Source organism: Callospermophilus lateralis, chromosome 13, assembly GCF_048772815.1.
Source record: "Callospermophilus lateralis isolate mCalLat2 chromosome 13, mCalLat2.hap1, whole genome shotgun sequence".
In the NCBI taxonomy this organism is placed as follows: domain Eukaryota; kingdom Metazoa; phylum Chordata; class Mammalia; order Rodentia; family Sciuridae; genus Callospermophilus; species Callospermophilus lateralis.
The window spans coordinates 106212023-106237554 of record NC_135317.1 but is presented as its reverse complement, the minus strand read 5'-3'; the positions used below and the strand labels follow the sequence as shown (position 1 = coordinate 106237554).

Sequence of the window (25532 nt, the reverse complement as noted above, 5' to 3'; positions counted from 1 at the left end):
GCATGCGTGGGGCGCTGGGTTCGATCCTCAGCACCACATAAAAAAAATAAAATTAAAATGTTGTATCCACCGAAAACTAAAAAATAAATATTGAAAAATTCTCTCTCTCTCTCTCTCTCTTTTAAAAAAAAATTAATTGCCTCAGGCATTTCATCATAATAGCAGAAAGCTGACCAATACAGTACGTTAAATTATTTTGCCTTAACAGATCTACCAGTCCAAAAGCAAATGTAATCTGTACAATTCTTCCAGACAATTTACTACTTCTTTGGTGATTCTGAGTTTCCTAATGGCTCAGCATGAAAACTGCTACTGTACTCAACAGGAAAATTCTTCAGCAAGTGCAATCAAAACATTTCAAGAGACAAATCTGGAATTCTTCCCAGGTGGACTTATTTTCTGCATGTGGGGATGGTGTGCTGAGTGAATATATCTCTAATTGTAAATATGATATATTTTCCATTGGCCTCCAAATGTTTTCAAGTATCCCTATTAGTAAAATAAGTGAATAAATCAAAATATGTATATACTTTAATAGATATATAAATGTATTCTTATTTAAACATTATATTTTATTAAAAATTTCTTACTATGGATAGTAAAATATAAATTTATGATCAATTATCCCTTATCCCCTGCTTCCCTAATGAGCTGTATTGGGAACCATTCTGTTTGGATACTGCTTCTAGAACTTCTATAGAGAGACCAGAAGAAATTTTATTCATAAACAATGAGTTCATGAACAAAACTATACGACCACAAGGAAGAAAAAAATCTGCCAACAGCAAAGGCTTCAGTGATGCAATGAGGTCAATCTGCAACTTGTAAATTACAAAGTTATTTACTGGTTTCTGTTAGGCTGAATCAAATTATAAAATAGGTCTAAATCTTAGAAAAGAATAAAGAAAAGGACCCATTTTGGTAGGTCACATACATTTAACCAACGAGTGAGTACCAGATATTAGGTATACATAAAAACAGTCTATTCACTAATTCATCTAGCATTAATTGCATGACCATTAGGTACCTGGCAGTCCTCCAAGTAATAATTATATTTACATGTATTGTAACAAGATCTTTCTTTAGATATGAGAATTGCAGGTAATAAAGAATGAATTTCTAAATTATTTTAAGATGAATACCACATGAATAGGTTGGCACACATGCAAATTTAAAGTGAAATTCTTGTTAATTATCAATTCTGTCTTTTGCTAGAGTTAAGACTAAAATTTTTTCCAACAAATATAAACCCAGTTAGTATCTGGCACAACGACTAGCATGTAGTAAGCATTCGATACCTATTTGTTGGAGAAGTGAGGGGAAAGGGGAAAAGGAAGCGGTGAGAACCAGATAAAACAAAGAAGTCTGAGCCACAGAGAAAGGGACATCTCACCATTCTGGAAGCATGGTTTGTAACTACTACCACTGTGCTTCTTGTGTCCTGGAAACCCCATCAAATGCGTGTGGTCCCGTCTGACAGCCTAATCTGTATTTAGAAACAGCATGTAATTCAGCACCCCGAGACTCAAAAGGAGAGTCAGTTCTAACAGATACATGCCTCTGCATTTAAAAGTCTGTTAACTTTCAGGTTTATGATAAAATAAAAAATATTTTCTCTTACTATAAAAGTAAAACACGCGCTTTAAAGAAAATTTGTAAAATACATGAAAATAAAACACATTACTATAATTCCACTTCCCAAAGAAAACCACTATTAACATCTTACATATTAAATTAGCTCAAAATTTTAAAATCCCTGTGGTTTTAAATTAGCTCAAAATTTTAAAACCCCTGTGGTTTTAAAATTTTGAGCTAATTTAATATGTAAGATGTGACTTTCTATAATTCCATGTGAGGCTCATAAGAAACAAAAGTGAAAGAACAAAAACGAAAACCCACAGTACAATAATTCCAGTCATGTTTAATGAGGCAAGATTCATGGCCTGAAAGTTTCCAAATTAAGCTATCATGATATTTTGATCCATAAGGAACAACATTTTGTTTTAGTTATCTCTGTTCTGCACCAACTGTGGTACCTAGCACATAATATTCACTCAGTAAATGTTCATTGAATAAACATCCTAAGAGAGTCGCATGTTTTTCTTTTCAGAGTCTATGATCATACCGCGTCACTCCCCACCTCCTCCCCAGCAAAGCCATCCTGGCGTTCCCTGCCTTTACTTCAGCTTCAGCAACAGTCAGGAGCCTGCTGTAGCCCAAAAGCGATACTGTGATCCCCGCCAGTAACACCAAGTTATGTTTCACTCACTCCTCACAATTCAGCCCAGATGTCATTCTCCTCAAGAAGTTTCCCCAACCCTTGTTGCCCATCCTTGGGCTGAGCTAAGTGCTATAATTCAAGTTCCCATAACACCTGCAAACAATTCAAGTGACACAGTGCATAAAACTAGCCACAAGAATGGTTGTTTATTTGCAGGCTGTCAGTTCTTGAAGTTTCTATCTTTATATTTACAAACACCTACAAGGTTCCATAGTATTTACTGAACAAATGAGAGACTGAAAGAATGAACAAACAACTCCTTTTTTGTTCTACTTTTCATTTCTTTAATTTATTCCTATTTGTTTGGTTAGCTGTTCTCTCACATTTTTTAATCTTAAAATGAATACCCACCCTGTATTAAAGATAAATTGAAAATGAGAAGAATGCAACAACTGAGTTCAGCTTTCTCTTCAAGCCAAAAAGTATCCCTTTCTATCTTAAGATTAGTGCTCAGTAAACAGCGTCACCACTGTTTTCTCCAAAGTTCTCACAAAAGAATCAGGCATAACTGTCACACATTCCCACTCAATGCGTTATTTATATCTACTCTCCTTTCTCCCCAAGAAGACTCGAAGGAGACCCTGTGACTTGCTCTACTGATGCCATCAGATCTGCTCCTTTCCACTTCTAGAGCCTCTGTCTTTAACCTCTTCCCATCTAGTCTCCTGTTATATCAAAGGAATAATTTAGTATGCTCAAAACTGAGCTACATATAGTTAATTCCTATTTCCTACCATATAGGATTCAAATTATGCAGAATCTACATTCCTATTGTGGCTTGTAAAGCTACTCATTCCACAATCAGACCTACTAGTACTCTCTACCTTATTTCCTCTATTTAAGAAAATATATTTCCTTGTGTTTCAGGTATTCATTTCCCATTGAAGCCAGGGATATATTCCTGCTATGCAGCATAGAAAATTTGCAAATTTCTTCATTGCTTTCTTTGTGCATGCATTAGCATTTTCCTCATTCTCTTTGTTCCTCAGTTTGTCTTTGAAATCCCTATTTACATCTCTCCTCTCTAACAAAGTCTAATTACCTCCAAGGCACAGGAATTGCTCCTTTACTATGTAACACTTTGACATTTGAATTTTATCTGAACATCAATATTTTGGTCCTTACCTGTTTGTTTCTCTGCAAGTCTAAGCACTCTAAGAGATCTTCATATATGTACTCTGAGATCATTGACAAGTGACAAGTTCCATTGCTCAAGTTTACTTATGGATCTCAGATGATGTCACCATACTGATATTCTTCACATTTAGAGCTCTATTTATGTCTTTCCTATGTCAAAGGATAATACCTTAATTTCTATTATAAAGTTTGCAAAATATACTTAGACAATTTAGCAAAAAGAAACAATAAAAAAGTGCCAGAATAAATGCTTCTATATATTCTATATTGTCTCAAGGCTAGTAAAAATTTTTTTTCTTGGAACATTACACGATGTTATTATTCAAAATACTATTGAGTAAAGATGTTGGTATACATTCACTTTCAAATTATTTTTAAAAGAATAAATAAAAAATAGCAAATCTGTTTAAATATTAAGTGAATGAATAATACAAACTAAATTAATAATTACAACTCACAGGATCTGCAGGTCCACAGAATTCTCGAAATGTCTTCGTAGAATTATTCTGTTGAATTTCCATTGCTACGCAAGGGCCAGAATACAATTCTGTCACCATCTCCTGTGATGTATAATATAAAAGAATCAATACAATTTGATGATATTTTACCCCTTCTCTTTTAATTGTGCCACTATTCCACTAATCCTTCAGAGTTAAAAGTTACCTTTGGCTTCTTTTCCTATCTGTATCACATACAGTAGTAGTTCCTATCTCCCTGAACCCAGTGCTGACAAATTCACATATAAAAACAAAATGTTTCTCCTGAAGAAGCTTTTAAAAACCATAATGCATTCCAACAATAAGGAATAACAGGGGCCGGATTTATTTTCCCACCTTAAATTTCTAGAAACTAGACAAAATATATGAAACAACAGTTTTCAGATTCTGGAGGACAGGCACCATAGACCACAGCCCTCAGGCGAAGGGAAACAATAAAGTAAGACACACAGTTGCCCCACTGCAAATGTTATTAAAACAAAAACAAACAAAAAGCACTGGATGGGGTGACTAGGATAAGACACTGCCAAAGAACAATGAATCTGAAGACAGGGAACAGAAACTGTTCAAAAGCAAGCATAAAATAAACAGCAGCACATCTGTCAATCTAAATTCTCAAAAACAAAGGAAAAATAAAGAATTTTCCAGAAAAAGAAGAGCTGGAAGAATTTACCACCAATAGCCTTTTACCATAAGAAATGTTAAAGGAAGTTCTTCAGGAAGAAGGGAAAAAATGCCAGACAAAAACGGAGATCTACACAAAACTCTACTAAACGTGTGGGCGAATACAAACACATTGTCTTTTTTTTAGTTGCTTAAGAAGATAATAATTTAAAGCAAAAAATATTAAGCGTGTACTGTAAGAAGTAAAATGTACTAGCACAGCAGCACAAGGAGGGAAACACAGGTACACTGATTAGCACTTCAATTCTGCACATGAAACAGCACATGAAATACACAATCAGGGGTGGCCTCACAGACCTGGAACACCCAGTGAATCTTCCCTCCCCTTCAATATACTGCAGGTAAAAGGGAAACAAACATGAGATGGAGGCAGAACAACAGTGTGGATATATGAAGATCAAAAGTATCAGGAACTGAGAGAGATCCAGGAGGGAAATGAGAGGAGGTCAGACCACGCAGGCCATGTGAGACATTTTGATGATACTGGAGGGTTTATGATGCAAATGCCATAATTTTATTTCCTTTTAATGCTGAGTAATATTCCATTGTGTATAAATACCACAGTTTTTTTTAATCCATTCATCTATTGAAGGGCATTTAGGTTGGTTCCACAGATTAGCTATTGTGAACTGAGCTGCTATAAACATTGATGTACCTGTGTCCTACAGTATGCAGATTTTAGTTCTTTGGATTTATGTCAAGTTGTTGGATAGCTGGGTCATATCACCATTCCTAGTCTTTTGAGGAATATCCCTACTACTTTCTAAAGTAATTGGACTAAACTGTAGTCCCACCAACAATGTGTATCTTTCCCCTCACATCCCTGTCAGCATTTATTGTTATTTTTATTCTTGATGACTGTGGAGCGAAATGAAATCTCAGTGTAGTTTTGGTTTGCATTTCCCTGATGGCTAAAGACATTGAACATTTTTAAAATATATTTGTGGACCATTTGTACTTCTTCTTCTGAGAAATATCTGTTTAGTTCATTTGCCCATTTACTGATTGTGTTATTTGGGGTTTTGGTGTTAAGTTTTTTGAGTTCTCCATATATTCTGAATATTAATCCCTTGTTAGAAAAGTAACTAGCAAAGATTTTTCCCCATTCTATAGGGTTTCCCTTCATGCTCTTGTTTCATTTGCTGTGCCATCCTATCTGTTGAATCTGGTTTTATTTCTTTAGCTTTGGAGTCCTATTAAGGAAGTCAATGCCTGTGACAATATGTCAGAGTATTAAGCCTACTTTTTTTTTTTTTTTTTTTAGAAGTTACAGTGCTCCTGATTGAATTCTTAGGTCTTTGATCCACTAGGAGTTGACTTTTGTGCATGGTGAGAGATAGGAATCTAATTTAATTCTTCTACATATGGTATCCAACTTCCCTAGCACCGTTTTGTTAAAAAGGGTTTCTTTTCTCCTATATATGTTTTTGGCACCTTTGTCAAGTACCAGATGACTGTATCTGTATGGGTTTGTATCTGTCTCTTCTACCCCATTCCATTGTCTTCATGTCTGTTTTTTATGCCAATACTATGCTGTTTTTTTATAGTTTGTGTAGTATTATTTGAGAACAGATATTGTGATGCCTCCAGCATCCCTCTTATTGCTTGATATTGCTTTGGCTATTCTGAGTCTTTTATTCTTCCAGATGAATTTAAGACTACTTTTTTCTAATTCTATGAAGAATGTCATTGGTATTTTGATAGTGATTATATTGAATCTGTATTGCTTTTGGTAGTATAGCCATTTTAACAATATTAATTCAATGTATCCACAAACATGAGAGGTCTTTCCATCTTCTAAGGTCTTCTTCAATTTCTCTCTTCAATGTTCTATAATTTTCATTGTAGAGGCCTTTTACCTCCTTAGATTTATTCCCAATTATTTTATATTTTTAGGATACTATAAATTAAATTGTTCTCCTGATTTTTTTTTCCTCAGCAGATTCATTATTGGAATAGAAAAGCTATTTTTTTTTTTAATTTTGGATAGCAGGGTCATATAGAAAAGCTATTTTTTTAAAATTTTGATCTTGTATCCTGCTGCTTTGCTGAACTAGAAGTCTTATAGATATAGGACCATATCATTAGCAAACAGAGGTAGTTTGACTTATTTTCCTTTTTGTAACACTACAATTTCCTTCTCTTACCTGACTGCTCTGGATAAAGTTTCAAGAACTATATTGCACAGGAGTGGTGAGAGGAGAGATCCTTGTCTTGTTCCTGATTTTAGATGAAATGGTTTCAGTTTTTCTTTGTTCAGTATGATAATGACCTTGGGCTTGTCATCTATAGCCTTTATAATGTTGAAGTAAATTCCTTCTCTTCCTAGTTTCTTCAGCATTTTTAACTAAACGGGTTTGTTACCATTAATCTTTTCGATAATAGCCATTGTAACAAACAGGAGGCGATATCTCATTGTAGCTTTTGATTTGCATTTCCTTGATGATCAGAAATGTTAAACATTTTTTCATACATCTGTTGGCCTGTCACATTTCTTCTTTTGAGAAACATCTGTTCAGATTCTTTGTCCATTTTTAATTTAGGTGTTTTATTTTCTAACTACAGAGTTGTTGCTTGAGTCCCTGATATATTTTGAATATTAGCCCTTCTCATATGTATAGTGTGCAAATCATAATTTAAGAAATACTTTCAAGGATTATAAATTATACTGAAATCCCCAAGATTTGAGACATCCAAATAGTTTTGCTTTAAATTTACTTCAATACTTACATTATACTCTGTCACTACACCTTTATAAACTTCATAGAATTCTTCAACATTAACACGATCCATATTGAACTATATTAAAAAATAAAATAAAACTGTAAGCCCTCCAACCAAAGAAAAATAAATGAGCCATTCTTGGCACTCACCATATATTATCCCTTAGATATATTCTTTACTTCAAAATGTAAATTTTTTTGTTTCCTTTTAAATTTGTTTTTATTTATTTGTTTTTAATTACTTTTGGTTATATACAACACAGGAAACAACCTGACATAATCACAAAAGCAAGGGGCTCGACCTGCTCCAGTTCAGCACTCCCCCACCCTGCCTCTTCTACCTCCCCTCCACTGATCCCTCTTCAATCCTCTTTTCCCCCTAAGTCCAGCACTGCTGCTATCAGAGATAACATTCATACTTTTTTTTTCTTTAATTAGAGCTTTATCGTTATACATAGTAGTCGGGTTCATCCTGAGTAATCCATATATGCATGGAAATTGATTTCAGTTCCTGATCCTTTCCCTTTCCCTCTCATCCTTCCTACCCTCTCCCATTCTCCTTCCTCTACTCTATTAGACTTCTTTTCATGTGTATATTAATTTATATTTGATTAGTTCTTTTTGTTAGCCTATCCTTCCCTCCTCCTTTTCAAAAATGAAAGAAAACATTTGATCTTTGAGTTTCTGAGTTTGGCTAATTTCACTTAGCATGATATTCCCCATCAAAATGTGAATCTTGAATAATTTCCTCTTTTGTAAAAATGTGCTATTAATTTATAACCTTTGAGTACTTAATATGTCATGCATTATCTAATTTAATTCTCACAATTTTATGGCACAGCTAGATAAGATAAGGCTACTAAGAGTCAGAAGAGCAATGAACCCTTCCCAGATTGCCATTTTGTTCCCAGCAGTCTGATCCCACTGGTCATGTTCTTATCTGCTACCCTATACCTACCTGAATAAAACCTCATTCTTGATAAAAAGAACTTATGCAATATAATATTATTTGTTGATAGATCAGAGGTATAAGAAAGAAATATTACTAAAGAAATGTAATTAGATTTTGTAGAGGGAATGAAAAACAGCATTGTTTTTCTCCAAAGAATTCAGAGAAATTCCTAGTCAGGTTTCTACAAAGCACTTACAAACATCATCTGGACTTGCTACCTCCTTTCATAACATTATGAATAAGAATATGTTTACAAGGTCAGTCTATAACAAGTCATTCCAATGCAGGCTGGACTTAAAGGTAGCTAGTAGTAAAATTTTACACTTCAGATCTCAAGAACTAAAATCCTAATATTTTAAAAATTGCCTCTGAATTTTCATTTTATTTTTCCCCCTCACATTGTTTCTCCATTGTTGCCAAGATTAAAGATTACTGAGAAATTTCTTCCTACAGAGACAATACTTCAAGTTGAAAGGATTTATCATCATAGGCAACATTTATTACAGGAAGAGAATTATTTGATATCAATGTTTTATCTTACATTCACACAACTTTTATTAATGTAATGCAATAATAACAGAAGATATAACCTGTTAAATACTCAGGAATTTGATCTATAAACTCTACAAGGTACTGTGTACAGCTATTTAATTTAATTTTCAGAATAACCCATTCAGACAATTAATGTTTTTAACACCCAGATGAGAAAAGCTAGGGACAGAATGCTTGACCTGCGGTCAGTGTCACATACCTAGAAAGCAGATGAACTCAGATTCACAAATGGATCTTTCTGGTTCCAAAAGTCAAAGACTGCACTTACCACTACACTACCAGGCCTCCATCATAAGTTCAACTAATACTTTTTGTCTTGCTATTATTTTCATTAAGTACTATGGCCAATCACTGTGTTAGGTTGTGGGCCTCGAGCTAGGTCAATGTTTAAAGCTAAAATTCCTATAGTTATTATTTTTTAGAGTAGGCGTAGATTCTATAATCACTTAATATATCAACAAGCAACACTTTTAGAAAGTTTTGGCTAAGACTTCTTAACACCCCTAGATAAGATTTCATAATTATTCATCTTCTCATTAGTTTCCAAGTTTTGTTTGATGATTTTACAAACTAATTGATAATTTTTATTTAAAAAAAACGTTTTTATTATAAGGTTACTGAATTCAGAAAACATTTTCTTTTTAATGCACTGAGTTTAAAAGTGCTCAGAGAGCATTCAATTAAAAAATGTTAAAGATTAGGGGTAGGGGTTGTAGAGTGCTTGCCTAGCATGTGTGAGGCACTGGGTTTGATTCTTAGCACCACAAATAAATAAGTAAATAAAATAAAGGTCCTTCAACAACTAAAAAATTTTTTAAATACTGAAGATTATTTTTTTAATCCTCATTATGTTATGGCTTACTTCAAAGTACCTACCATTTGAACAGCTGAGATTTCAAAACATGCGTCTCGAATAGCCATCAGGATCTTTCCCAACAGTCCTGAAAATGAAGAACAAATAGATGCAAAAAAAAAAAAAAAAAAAAAAAAAAAAAAGTAAAGCATTTTAGTTTTTCAGAAATACAAATTTTCCATATCAACACATTTTGCTTATATTCTACATAATGAAAACACATATTTTTACCACAAAGCTAAATCTGTAATACTTAGCATTACATTTAATTATTTGATTCCCCAAGAAAATGTTTCAAGAATATCAACAATGGTCCTAAGGATTATGCAAAAAAAAATATTTTTAAGATACTATTTTGCCTTTAAGGCCCCAAAAGTCTAGTGCTGTACAGAACATGAAAATCAAATGGTTTAAAATTACATTACAAAAAACCAAAACACCAAAATATTGGATACAGAAGGAAACCAAAGATGTGTTCAAAGGAAGAGAAAAAATTAAATTATCACTGAAAAGGTGAGCAGAGACTTCAAGGAAATAATAGCATGAATGGCCCTTAAAGGGTATAGATGATGGGCCTCTAAGCCAGAGAAAGCATCCAGGCAAGTGTGGGCATGTTATTGTCACAGTAAGAATGTAGAAAAGAAAGACAAGGCAGGAAAGGGAGGGGACTGAGCCAGGGCGATAAGGCCTTTATCTCAGACTAGTGATTTCTGTGATGGGATCTGTAGACTCTAGGGGCATGGGGATGATTTTAAGATTCTATTTGTTTCCTATACAATCTTCTAAGTTTCGTATTTTCAAGTTGACTAAAACTCTTTTTGTCCTTTTCACCCTGCCCCCCACCCCCGTCACACACACATACACACACACACACTCACCCCACATTCTGGTCATCTGGATGCTCACTTAGAAGCCCTGATCACCAGGTGGTACTGGTGTCTCAGTGTGTGTTTTAGTTACTTATTGTAGCCTTAGTAGTGCCGTTTCAATTATAGCAGACTAAGGGATGAGAAAAAGACAGAGGTGGATCTATTTCTTAAATGAAGGGAAGGGAAGGCCAAATGGTACCACAGCATGCTGTGGAAACAAAGGGTTCTCAGATGTCTGAATACAGAAAAGCAGTTGAGTCATCACTGAGAACAGGCCCATGACTACCTCTGTACTGGATTCATGTTGAACTGTTGGTAAATACCCTTTGTTACATAATGGTATTAACTTAAACATTCTTCATTTTATAGTTTGTAATGAACTTTTAAATTAGTTATATATCTATTTGTGCAAAAGTTTATATGCTTAGTTTTATGTTTAGCCATATCTAATTAGCATTATCAAAAATTAGACTAATTTGTCAACATTAAGAGTTCATGAGAGTGACTTTTCTCCAAAATGATATATTACCAAAAGAAATGGGGAATAACTGAAAATATTAGGTGTATAATTCAAAATAAAGCAGTATTTTTAGAAGATTATTAATGTAATAGTGACAGGCAAGCTGATCTGACTGAAAAAGAATAAGGGATATAAGGAACAGTAAAAGCTTTTGTGCTAGTCAGCTTTTTGCTGCCAGGACCAAAATATCCAGAAAGAACAACTTATAAGAGGAAAGGTGATTTCAGTTCATGGTTTCAGAGGTTTAGTCCACAGTTGGCTGAATCCACTGTTCTGGGTCAAAGGTGAGGCAGAACATCATGGCAGTGGGAAGCTGCTCCATTCATGGTGGCCAGGAACCAAAGAGAGGAAAGAGTCCACAGAAGGTGAACCCTTCCAGGGCACATTCTTAGTGACCCACCTCCTCCAGCCATGCCCCACCTGCCTAAAGTTACCACCCACTCAGTTCATTCAAACTAGGGTTGACTGATTAGGTTATAGTGCTCATAATCTAATAATTTTTCATCTGATATTACTGCATTAACACAGGAGTTTTTGAAAAACACCTCAGATCAAAACTATGGAACTTTTGAATTCATAGTACGCTGATTGGGTAAACAATAAAAGCCGAGATATTTTAAAATATTTTCTCTTATTTTAGACTCCAGTGTTTAGATGGCAGCAGTCAAAGAGGAAGTGAATAGGGCTGGGGATATAGCTCAATTGGTAGAGTGCCTCCTTTGCATGCACAAGGCCCTGGTTCAATCCCCATCACCACATACACACACACACACACACACACACACACACACACACACAAAGAAGTTAATAGAAGCCATTTTTCAAACAAGAAATAACAGCAGCACTGAACTTCACAGAGTGTGAAGTTGAAAAAAGGGTTAAAAATTACTTCAGGATTTTGAGTCCAGTGCTGGGGTGTAGCTTCGAGGTAGAGTACTTGCCTAGCATACTTAATTAAGGCCCTTAGTTCAATCCCCAGCACCACAAAACTAAATAAAAGATCTTGAATCTAAGAGACTGGAAGACTATTAGCACCTTCAAGAAGAAAACTAGTAATTCAGCCAAATTAGTCAAGGAAAAACAGTGAATTTAAAATTTTAGATAGAAACACAAGGTGTGCTATATAAGCAGTTACAGAGCAGAAACCTGACCAACGGCTGAAAGATTGAATAAACTCCATACAGAAAACTGGTGACGTGGGACTGCATCCCAGTACGGTTAGAGAGAGCCTGAAGGATGCAGGTAGTTTAGAGTTGCAATGATGAGAACATATAGGGAACAACTATTTCAGCAATTACTGACTTCTTATTAGAAACAATGCAGACCAGTATACAATTGAATTTTTAAATGTGCTAATAGGAAGAAAAGCTTAAAACTGTCAACTTGAAATTCTATGTCACTATAAAATCTTCCAAGAATGATAGTAAAATAAAGACCTTTTCAGATAAAGAAAGCCAAAGATATTTGTTACCAGCAAACCTGAGTATAAGAAATGCTAAAGGAAGTTATTTTAACTTTAGGGAAAAGAGAAGAAAACAGAATCTTCAGGAAAAAATAATGGTATAAAGGTTAGCATGTGGATAGTACAAAAAAAATCATTTTTTTCTCTTAATTTCTTGAAAAAAATATATGCCTGATTAAAGTAAAACTTCAACATTAATTGTGGATTTCAAAACCTACGTATTTATAATACACATCAAAAGTACAGCATAAGCCTACGTAGAGAGGTAGTAAGTGGACCCATACAACTGAAAAGTTTCTTTACTATAAGTAAAGTCATAACATTATTAACTCTGAGTGTGAAAACTAAGGATATACATTGTCTTCCTTAATGATTATATAAGAATAATCCCCACACCAGCATCATCAACATCATTTTGTGATTCTGTACCACATTAAAGCTTGAAAACCACAGATGGAGGGAGGGAGAGAGGGAGGGAGGGAGGGAGGGAGGGAGGAAGGAAGGAAGGAAGGAAGGAAGGAAGGAAGTCAGTCAGTCAGTCAGTCAGTCAGTGAGTCTGGGGAGAGGAGAGAGGGAGGGAAGGTGTTATGGTTTAGATCTAGAAATGTCTCCCAAAGCTCATGCTTTGAAAGCATGGTTCCCAATGTTAGAAGGTTCAGAGTAGGGCTTTTAGGCAGTGATGAGAGGTGAAATCTCATCAGTGGATTAGTCCATTTGACTATTTGAAAGGACTACTGCATGGTAATTGGCAAAGTCACTGGGGGCATGCCCGGGGGGTTATATCTTATATCTGGTTTCTCATGCTCTCTCTGCTTCCTGGCTGCCATGAACTGAGCAGGTTTTCTCTGCCATATGCTTCCACCTCCATGTTCTGTCTCACCTCTGGCCCAGAGCAATGGAGTGGACAGCCATGGACTGAATGTCTAAACCCATAAGCCCAAATAAACCTTCCCTCCTATAAATTGTTCTGGTCAGATACTCTGGTTACAGCAATAAAAATCCAACTAATACAATTATGAAAATAGCTTTAACCTCAGGGATTCCTAAAAGGTCTGCTGGCCCCAGAGCCTGAAATTATGTTATATAATGGAATAATCAAAATATTTAATTGGCTCATAAATGTCACTCAGTTAAGTCATTAAATCTATGTATATTAAAATATGCATAGATTTATATGGGTATACATACATTGTGAAATTTATCTGTTTAGATCTTCTGAATATATAGCATAAAATCCATAAGAGAATAATATAGAATGCATATTTGTAAATTTTGAAGCAGATTATCATCACCCCTAGTTTATTGATTATTCAGAATTGAAGATTTCCTTCATTAATCACTTTGATGTTTACCAGATTTGACAGGTCAGAGGAAAAAAATCATCACTGACTATATATTAACATTTTAAGAAAATGTTTTATAGAGAGAACAACATTAAGAGAAAATTTAACAAGCTAGATGAATAATATTTTTTAAAATTAAAAATATATAAAAATTGGTTTATATAGCTAATAATCTAAGAGTTTTGTATTTCCAAAAGTCTCTACATCAAAATCTATGTGAATTAACATAATCTGATGTCAAAGTCTTGCCTGGAATCTTGAGATTTTCTTTGTGTCATACTATACCTACAGTTACCTGCAAAACCTCAAAGCAAACCTGCAGCCAATGAATACACCCACATACTGTGGGGAAAGACCAAAAAATACCTTAATCATCAGTGTTCACCTTCTCCTTGCAACAGCAGGGTACAGATGACAACAAAACCCTATTCACAAGCCCATGAAAAGCATGCTCTGAAGAGCAAAACAGTTTATAAAACTGAAATTTAAAGAAGCAGCCAGGCTACTGTACAGGCAATTCAACCTGACCTGGAGGCTTCACTCCACAATCCAGATAATGAACAGGAATGAAGTGAAAATGAAGGATGGAAAGAAGCAAAAAGATTTCTACAGAAAAAATTTCAATTGCATATGTGCAAGAACTTGTGAAAAGAAGTTTTAATCCTGACATAGCCAAGAGTGCTTGAAGTAACAAAATTGTTAGATAAATAGTTACGTTAAATATTAACAGACAATTTAAATCCTATTGAAGAGATGTGATTTTTTAAAAAGTTAAATCTAATGAAACAAAATTATAAGGTATTTTAACTAAAAAATAAGGCTAACGTGTCTTTAAAACACGATCAGTGTAAACCCAAATCAAAGCTAGACATTTTAAGAGTTTAGATTCATTTTCAATGCCAAAGTAAAAAAGAAATCACAAGCATTACTAAATTCAATAAAAGGAATTTAATACTAATCCAAACAAATATGCATAGCAAATAATACTAGGCATAAAAACCAGGTGGAAAAGTTTTCTGTCTCCCAGACAGCAACATGTAACTAGGCAATACCATTTCACTAATAATTTTCCAGTATTTTTTAATTGAATGTAAAGAGAAACCCACAGATTGGTTTGGTTGCATGTTACCTTTCTGTCACTGTAATAAATACTTGAAAAATCAACTTTAAAAGAGAAAAGGTTTACCTTGGCTTACAGTTGGGAGGTTTCAGTCCATGATAACTAGCTCCATTGTTTTTAGGCTACAGGTAAGGCAGCAATCATGGCAGGAATGTCTGGCAGAGCAAAACTATTCATGTCATGGCCAGCCAGCAAATGAGAAAAGAAGGGGTAGGCAGCCCATTATCACCATCAAAGGTATGTGCTCAATGTCCTGAGGAACTCCCACTATGCCCAACCTCTTAAAGTTTCTACCACCTCCCAAAAGGGCCAGTTGGGGACAAAGACTTTAACATATGGGCCTTTAGGGGACACTTGAGATATAAACTATAGCACACTATAAATGTCTTTTATGGTTTTCTGCCTTGGAAGTGATAAGAAAAATTATAGAATTATAATTTTGCCAAACAAGAGTTTGGATTCAGCTGAAGTATTAAATTAAGAACTTAGTAATGCACTTAGAATCTCAAATTAATCCATTAGCTGATCATAAAATCCATTCTGGTATCAAGTACGCTTATAAAAGAGACCTAATTCATCGAGTAGCATTTCAGATCCTCCATTTAATTACACACACCCAGATCTAAAATACCCATTTTTCCCTATCAGTTCCTAACAATATAATCCATAAATTCTTTGCAAAGCAGTAAAAAGGAGTAACCAATGTAAGAGCTTTATATATGTACCCACAACATAGTGACTGATTGTATGTACTGGAAACCATCAAAATGTTATTAAATGAGTAGAAAACAATAAAGCAGGGTCTACACCAATAGAAGGCCAATAGAGGACCTACAGGAACTAAGATTTCCAGGAAAGGACAAACACCACTCCTTACTGGGAAGACAAGAGGCTCAGCATAGCAAAAGCAACTAAGTTAGCTACATGGACTAAAAATAAGAGAACAGTTTAAAACAAGGAAAATTCATGAAAAAGAAAAACAAAACAGGGTAGTTGGATGGCAGGCCAGAAACTGGAAACTATATAAGATCGAGCTAATGATCATTAGAACTCCAGTCAAAGCCCTTTTCTGGTTGCTCCAGAAAACAAGTTAGCCACACAATCACAAAGCAAAGCTAAGTTTCATGCCACCTTGTGGGTGGGATAAGGTCTGTCCTAATCTTAAAAAGAGAGCAACTCTGGGGCTAGTGCAAGAACAGTCAGAAACTGACTTCAAGTTTCTAGGAGACTTTTACAAATGAAATCATATAGATGCTATATATTGATTCACTGTTGGAAATTTGTTAGCTTTGGAGGCAAATGCAATAAAAACACTGGAACCATTAACTCATATGAACAACAACAACAACAATACACACACACACACACACACACACACACACATTTTTAACCTAAACTTAATTCTGTTGTCTTCTTTTAAAAAGAAATCGCTTCTCAAAGCTAGAAAGTCTTTTGCATATTTTTAAAATGAGTCACAGTTAAGGAGATCCACAAATTTAGGCACCATCTTTCAAGAACATTGTTTCTTCTCTCTTTTTTTTTTTTTGGCCGGGGTGGGGTGGGGTGGTGGTGGTTATCAGGAATTGAACTCAGGGGCACTCAACCACTGAGCGACATCCCCAGCCCTATTTTGTATTTTGAACTCTCAATCCTCCTCTCAGCCTCCCGAATCACTGGGATTATAGGCATGAGCCACCACACCCAGCTGTTTCTTGTCATTATTTTAAATAGCTCTGATTTCTGAGCTTTGGCAAGACCTATATAGCTAGTCATAAAGAGGCTTAAATATAGACTTAATGCCACATCCTTGCCCACAAATTATGTAATTCTTGCCCCCTGTCTGTTGGAAACACACACTGGGCACAAGCCTGCACTTCTACTCTGCTAGCTCCCAGCAGGTTGATACAGAAGGCAGCACTGCTGTCTAGTAGTCTCATAGTGTAGTCTAGCATATGCAGCTTTAGCATGACCTAGGAACTCACTAGAAATTCAATTTCTTTGGGTGTAAACCTGAAATAACAAGTCAGATACTCTGAAGGTGGGTACAGAAATCTATTGACAACTCCTCCAGGTTATCCTATTGCACACTAAAGTGTGGACCATTTCTGTGAGTAAGGTAAATGGGAAAAACACAGTAGCTTAAGGACCACTCCTCCCAGCAATGAAAAAAGATAATATGATCAGAAAAGCCCATGATTTTACCTTTTTGAATCACAGTCTTTCTTAATCCTACCACACTCCAAAGCTACATAATTATAAAGAAATCATGAAGGTGCAAACTCCTTGAATTTCAAATTGTTGTCTTAATCTACCCTTCATCACTTAATTTTGAAGACTGTTCTAAATCAGAAACACAAAAAATGAAAATAAAGGATGCATCATGAAAGTCAATTTCCCTCCCATCTCAGAATCTCAGTCCTTCATAAAGGCAATCAATGTTAGTCATTTCTTACAGGCTCTTCTAGAAATACTCAACACATATACAAATATAGAGACATGGTCCTTTTTCTTCTTCTTCTTTTTCTTCTTCTTTTTTTTTTTTTTTTCTGATATTAGGAATTGAACCCAGGGGCACTTTACTACTGAGCTACATTCCCAGCCCATTTTATTTTTTCTTCTGAGACAGGGCCTCACTAAGTTGCTGAGGCTGATCTTGAATTTGTGATCCTCCTATCTCTGCCTCCCAAGTTGCTAGGAAAACACCCGTGCACCACCAAACCTGGCAAGACATGGCCCTTTTCTTTTTAACCAATGAGACTATACTATCTACGCCCTACTCAATTTCTATATAGTCATTGTAAAAATAAATAAATATATATATATATATATATATATATATATATATATATATATATATATACACACACACACACACACACATATATAATGATAAAATATATAACAGATAAGCTACATTTAATAATTGTAAAGTGAACATCTGTGGCAACCACCATCTACATCACAAGTCCTCTTAAGGAGCCCTCTTCACACATCTCCCCAATTATTACCCTTTTTCTCTTCAGAGGAGGTTATTACCTGACTTTGGAATAACCTTTCTTTATATGCATTCTTGACATATGTTAGTAACCTTGGCCCTTATTTATGTGAAAAGAATCATATCATCTTTTGCTTTTATCTTGCCTACTGTACTCAACTTCAAGACTATGATATTTATCTTTGTTGCTATGTTTGGCTCTGTTTGACAGTCAGGAAAATTACACTTGAAAGTAAGTAGAAGTGATACATGCATTTCCATGGCTATAGCAGCACAATTCACAACAGCCAAACTATGGAACCAGCTTAGGTGTCTGTCAGTGGATGAATGGAGAAAGAAAACGTGGTATATATACACACGATGGAGCTTTAGTCAGCCATATATAAAAATGAAATTATAACATTTGCAGGAAAATGGATGGAACTTGAGAACATTATGTTAAGCAAAGTAAATCAAATTCAAAAAGTCAAGGGTCATGCGTTTTCTTTCTCATGTGGAAGCTAAAGAGGAAAAAAGAAAACAAAGGGACGGGGATCTCATGAAAATCAAGGTGAGAGCAATAGAGTAGAGGAAAGAGATGAGGGGGAGGTAGGAGGGGAGGGAAAGGACAAATACTGGGGAATGATACTGGCCAAAATATATTGTTATATGGTGTGCATGCACAATAAGTAACAAAACATCCTCCATTAGGTACAATACACCAATTAAATATATGGGGGGAAGTTCCTAATCCAGCAAAAAAGAAAGTAAGTAGAATTTCTGGATAGTAAAAGTAAGTGATCTTTTTACATTGTCTATGATTTCTAAATTTTCTACTATATATATTCTAATAATACAAAAATCCCCCTGCTCCCCTCAAAAATGCAGCTACTGAGACAAATTCCTGGCTTAAACTTAGCACTGCCCACCCCTGTATTTCCTTGGTGTCATGATCTTTATTTTATTTTATTTTTATTTTTTTGTGGTGCTGGGGATTGAACCCAGAGCCTTGTGCATGTGAGGTCATTATTTCTTAATAGGAGCATTCTGGTAGTTTCAGTATCTAAAGAACACATTTCTCAACCAAAACTTTCAATTTTACTGAATTATACATCAGTATAAGATGTTCTCCTTAGAGGAATGACTTTTCCTAAAGAACCCAAATTAGTTTTTTATACATTACCTAATTTATCCTCAGTCATAGTTGTGAAAAATTTGAGGCATGTGTTTTGAAGCAATCAGAATAAGTAAAAAATCATGATAAAAAACAAAACCTTGTAAAAACATTTGAAATTTCATCCTCTGATTGAATCCAATGCTTGAAAAAGATTTTGATTAAAGTTTTTCCCTCTTAAATTGTGGATATTATAAAGAATGAGGAAAGGAGAATAAAGAGTTTATGGCACAAATCCTTAGGGGGAAAAATAAGATTTTTTAAACACTCCAGAACCATCCTACTTCATTCCAACTTGCTTACATTTAAATCCTAAGGAACACTGCAAACCAGGGTATTCCATGATGACCAGCATGAAAGATCTCTGGAGAAATAAATGGGTAACCTACTCTGCCACACAGAAGCCACCATGTACATGCTGCGTCAACACAGAGATGAAGGAGATGCAAGTTGGTGACATGTTAGAAATGAATTAACAACCACAATAAGTGAGGGCTTTGAACCACAGGGGTTCTAGAGTAAAAAGATATCTGAGTGTGTAGAAAATTAAAGAAGAGTGCTATTTATTAATCTACTTAAAAACAATGATAGAGACCATGTCCAACATTTTCATAAGTGTCAACTCCTCCCATCCTTCAACGTGTCATTTGAAAACCCCAGGTTTTCAGATACCTTTCTATAAGGTACTATCTTTTCTTTCTCTTTCCTCCTCATAAGAACCAATTTTAGTTACCTTGTCATATTTTCAGAACTTATAATCTGCCATGTAACTTGAATTATCTTTTAAAGTCTTAAAGCATGAGCTGGTCTTCCTCAGCTTTTTTGTTTTTAAACATTTCCTGGCAAACAAACGTCGTGTTCCCTGAATCCCTGGGTTTCTAGCTCTGTAGGAACTGGCCCAGGTCCTGGTTGGAAGGGGAGGAAGCATCCTGAAGGATAGAATCAGAGCATGGTGGGAGAAACTCCATCTTCCTGTTAGTCTTCCTTCTGTCACTGTGGAATGAAAAGTCACCGCTGCAAAGGAAAGGTCAGTAGATCCAGGAGACCAGTGCCACAGAGAGGAATGAGAGGCCCTATATTTACTACAAATTCTTTGAGGTAATGCTTTCTTTCAGTCGAGGTCATGTCTAGCTATGTTCACTGTTGATTATCATGAGTTCTAAAATGACTTAGTCTTCTAACAGACAAGGACATGAAAATAAATGAGGTCATCAAAGCTCTGTACGTAAGCTGACAGTAATTCTCTTCCTCCTAAAGTGTCTGTGCATACCTAAAATCTAGAATATCAACATATAAAGATCCCAGAGGCACGTGTAGCAAGTTCTCTAAATGGTAACTGCTGAATCTTAAAACACAAATATAAGAAAAAACAGGAATCGTTTAAATTTATTTTTACAAAATTGAAACAAAAATTTAAAATATTATTTAAAAATAAAACCATATATGTAAAAAGAAATGTAAATTGTTACTTTTATCAATGATATTTGTTTGTAGTATTGATACTTTTGAAGTTATTAAAGCTTAAAACCATGACTTAATTATGTCTAGAATAACTTAAGATGCCTATTTTAGCAGGCCCTTTCCTTGGTATTAATCTCTACCAGTCTATTTCTTTCCATAAAACTGGATTACATTCTAATCTTAATAGAGAGAAATGCCAATCTAAGAGACTCACCTAGCCACAAAGCAAACTCTACCACTATTTCCATTAAATTGTCACTACACTGAAGCTGATGCGTACTCAAGAAGCTACTTGGTAGAGAAGAATGTCCTGGAAACCCAAAATTTCCATCACTCTAAGATATTCTCACCAACCTAAAATTCAGCACAGAGGACTACCTCTGAGTCATAGGAACAATTGTAAACCAAAAGCGGACTCTTCCCCAAACCATCCCTGTGATTCTTCTTAACCTACCACAGAGAATAAACTAGCAATCTTCCCTTAGGTATCAAATTTCATAAGGCTTGCCTCTACCAGAGGAAGTGAAGGTGTTCCATGCCTTTAAATTTTCTGAAAAATGATTCTCATAAGTGTTCATCAGAACAAGCTGAGCCCCTACTCTAGACTTACTGAAACAAAAGCTCTCAAGTTAGGGCCCAGGGATAGGCATTTTAAACAGTACCCAAGTGTTCTGGCACTTCAAAGTTAGAAAAGGACCATCTCACTTAGTAGTGGCACATCACCCCAGGTCAGGTTCTACTTGCACATCCTGACCAGTTATTATCTTAAGATGCTTTCTACCACTGGAGAGAGATGCTAACTCCTATTCAAACGTTTGTGGAATTCCCTCCATATCAACTCTGGGCTGGACCATGTGGCTACTTTAGACATTGGGACATTAAGGCATGCTGTAAGCAGAGGCTTGATGGGCACCCTACATTGGGGAATGTCTTTAAATGCTCCTCCAGAAAGCCAGCAACCCTGCTATAAGAAGCCCAGCCTAGGCTACTGTATGGTGAGAGGCCATGTGGAAAGTCTCTAGAGGATGAGCACCAATCCTGTACACTTCAGCCGCAGCCCAACTGACCAAAGCCACATAAACAACTCCAGGTATGCCAGTTGGAAAGTCACAGGATTGCAAACAATAACAAACTGTTTTTAAGAAACTTAGTTCAGGGTCATTTGTTCTTTAGCAATAGAGAACAAAGCCCTATTGATTCAGTTGTTTTAAAAAATGCTGTATCAGGGGCTGGGGATGTGGCTCAAGTGAGAGTGTGCTCGCCTAGCATGCATGAGGCACTGGGTTCGCTTCTCAGCACCACATAAAAATAAAATAAGGATATTATGTTCACCTAAAACTAAAAAATAAAATTAAAAAATATTGTATCATATGATCTCTAAAACTATCATCAGCAGCTAACATTATATTGATTGCTTTACATTGCAACCTGTGCTAAGTGCACCACAGGTATTAACTTACTTATGAACTAGATTCTGTCACTTCCGTTTTACACATAAAAAATATGGGGATTTAGGAAGATCAAGAAATGTTTCCCAGATCACAAAATAAGTGAATGTCAAAGGCATAAAAGTGTAAGTCATTCCAAACACACATTACAATCATACTTGCCAGTGCAGTAGGATGCTCACCGAGTGCTTACTCATTCCTCCCTCTAGATTCTTGCTTCTTCTAATACTGACAGATAAGCACAGATCTTCTGCTTTAACTATATAAAACATCAGGCTCTGAAGACACCCTAAGGTTTCTGAGGCCGACATTACAGTTGCTAGGCACTGGTGTTTGGCTGCCTAGAGTTCTTTGTTCCAGTCAGATGTGAAGAGTACAGCCTGACTTCAGAAGATAAATGACACAGTGACAGCCTGACTTCAGAAGATAAATGACACAGTGACTTTTCATTGCTTATCTTTGATGGAGACCATAATTACAAAGGCATTTGTAACCACAGCATTAATCAATGAAGCTATCAAATAATCAATCAAAACCATCTATTTTAAATGTCTCCAAAATGAAGACATCAGGAAAAACTAAATCTATACTTCTTGACTCTGGGCGTTTGAGACAATAATGTATTGCCAAAACTACACACTTCAAAAAATGAATTTTATGTTATGTAAATTATGTGTCAATAAAGTTGGCTTAAGAAATAAAGGCTAAGAATAAGAGAATTAACATTCTTACAATAACTTGGAAAAACTGAAGTGGCTATTTACAGCATACTAAAATTTTTACCTTATTTCAGGACAAAAATGGAGTAAGTTCAGATTGTATTAATAAAATATAGAGCTCAGTACACATGCTAAATTTTAGGAACAACCAATTAAAATTACAATTTGTGGCAAACCTTCTATAAAAGATCAGATAGTTAATAACCCAGGCTTTGCAGGTATATGTATATGTCACAACCACTCTGCTACTGTAGCATAAAAGCAGCCATAGACAATGCACAGGTGTGGCTGCGTTGCAGTGGAACTTGATTCACACAAATGGCAGCTAGACCCATTTGGCCCAGAGGCTATTGTTTGCTGACTCCTGATCTATAGTTTTCAAACCAGCAAATAAACATAAAGGAGGACAATAAGAATACTTTATCCATCTAACAAAAAGCTAGAAATAAAAAGAAAAAAAAGCACAGGAAAAGAGTTGCCGGTAGGGGAAACTTTAAGCAAGATAAATAAGAAGTGAATCCAGACAGATCAGTAATCAGAATAAAGGGCAAGAGAGTAAATCCAACATTAATAAGACTACTAGAATAAATTGAAAATTTTCTTCTAATTTTTAAAAAGAAATCACCAAAGTCAGCCATAATGAAAATAAGATACACATTGGAAAGAAAAAGCTAAAAAAATTACAAAAAAATATGATACCCACTAAGGTGAACAATAAAAAATATGGAAATAAGTGAAATACTATAAAATAACTAAAAAGATATAATAACCACAAATAATAAAGTCTTAGAATATACAAAGCAAAAAAAGTGAAAATTCAAGTGAAAAAATCACATTAACAATAACAGGTTATTTTAACACAGGAGAATTAACATGGTATTTTTTTAGATAAAAAAAATCTTGATCAAGCAGATAAAAAAGTAAAAGGCTACAATCTGAACAACCTATTTGAATAAATACTTATTTAAGTATAAAGAAAGGAGACTGCATCAAACCCCCTTCTTTTCAAGCACACATTAGAATTTTTTTTTTACCTAATCATGTACTAAGTTGATAAAGGAGATCAACAAATCATAAAAAAAAAAACCATAATCCTAGAGACCACATTTTCTGATGTCTGGACGCTTACCATACTGGGGTGGGAGGTGTCTGGCTAGTATTCCTAAGGAAATTACATTTTGAGAGTAGAAAGAAAGATGCACATTCTGGGCATCAAAGGATGAATGAAAAGGTGCTGAGAATGAAGTAAGTGAGGAGAATTGGAGCCTGAGGGTCTGGGTAGCTCTGGAAAGGGGGCAGTAAGCTGAAGCAGGAAGCGCTCATGTCTCCCTTGGAACCATGCAGAACGGACCCCAGGGCACCTGTGGGTACCAGCATCCTTTGGATGAAATGGCAGCGTTTGCATATGACCCACACGCATCCTCCCACACTTTGAGTCACCTTTAGACTATTTATAATAATTAGCACAAGTAAACACTGTGTAAGCAGTTGTTGTACTATATACTGTTCAGGAAGAACGGACAGGAAAGTCTGTACCTATTCAGTACGGATGCTATTCTTTTTTGTCTTTTCTTTTTTTATTCAGTGCATTTATTTTAATTTTAATTAATTAATTAATTAATTAAATCTAATTAGGCATATATAACAGCAGAATGCATTTTTATTCACTGTACACAATTGCAGCACAACTTTTCATTTCTCTGGTTGTACACAATGTAGTGTCACACCATATGTGCAGTCACACATGTACCTAGGGTAATGATGCCCATCTCATTCTACCACAGATGCTATTCTTTTCCAAATATTTTCTACCCACAGTTGGTTGACTCCACAGAGATGGAACCCATAGATATAGAGAGTTGACTGTACTTAGGAAAAACAGACTATCACAAATAAAAAAGAAAATAGAAGAAAAAAAATTCTGCTTTTAGTCAAATCATTATCTTTTACAAAATAAAAAGCTTAATTCCTGCCAAGCATAGTGGCACAGTCCTGTATGTAATCCCAGTGATTTTGGAAGCTGGGCCAGGAGAACTGCAAGTTCAAGGGCAGCCTTGGAAACTTAATGAGACCCTGACTCAAAATAAATAAAATAAAATAGAAAGGTCTGGGGTTGTAGCTCAATGATAAAGTGTCCCTGGGTGCAATGCCCAAGGTTGATGTTGGGTATGGGGGTATTATTCCCACTTAACTAAGAAAGCTTTAGGGAGGTATTCTACTTTGCAATTCTCAAGAACTTGCTTATTATTCATCTCTTAACTCAGCCAGAATAGTAGTAATTCTCTAAATTTTACCATAAGCTATGAATATTTTTCACCTGGGTAAGATGTTAGTAATTAAAACACCCTTCATGCTAATTATTATGTAACTTCCTACCAGTTTGTTTTCTGAATTGATCTTTAAATTAATGGAATACAGCAAATAACCCCATCTATGGAATTAAGTCATTCTGGATTCGGGCTGTTACCTTGTTTAGATTCCACACCTATAGGGGATTAATAACTAAACCTGATATATGGTATTATAGCTCTAAAGGATAATCCATGCAGGGGCAGAATGATATAATGTGATAGAATGAAGATAATTTTGGTACAAATCCCAACCCTGTCCCACAAGAGCTGTGTGACTTTTACGCAGGTTAACATCTCACTGCCCAGGCTTCTTCTCTGTTGTGGGTCTCAAGTAATACCTACTTTCTTGTTTTGACAATTAAATAATTCTCTAAATTTGTGAAGTATTTAGCACTTCACAAACATGAGCTGC

General features: G+C 35.3%; 1 protein-coding gene across 3 annotated transcripts in view; it reads right to left on the bottom strand.

Annotated features, from left to right (window-relative positions):
- The window catches only part of Nme7 (NME/NM23 family member 7), a 181895-nt gene that overhangs the window by 65562 nt on the left and 90801 nt on the right, over positions 1-25532 (bottom strand). For all 3 annotated transcript variants that reach the window (XM_076873124.2, XM_076873126.2, XM_076873127.2), the window contains 3 exons: positions 9703-9767; positions 7330-7398; positions 3877-3978 (listed from right to left, as the gene is read on the bottom strand). In XM_076873124.2, coding sequence (XP_076729239.1) covers positions 3877-3978; positions 7330-7398; positions 9703-9767 — 236 coding nt within the window. The remainder of the gene's footprint in view (positions 1-3876; positions 3979-7329; positions 7399-9702; positions 9768-25532) is intronic.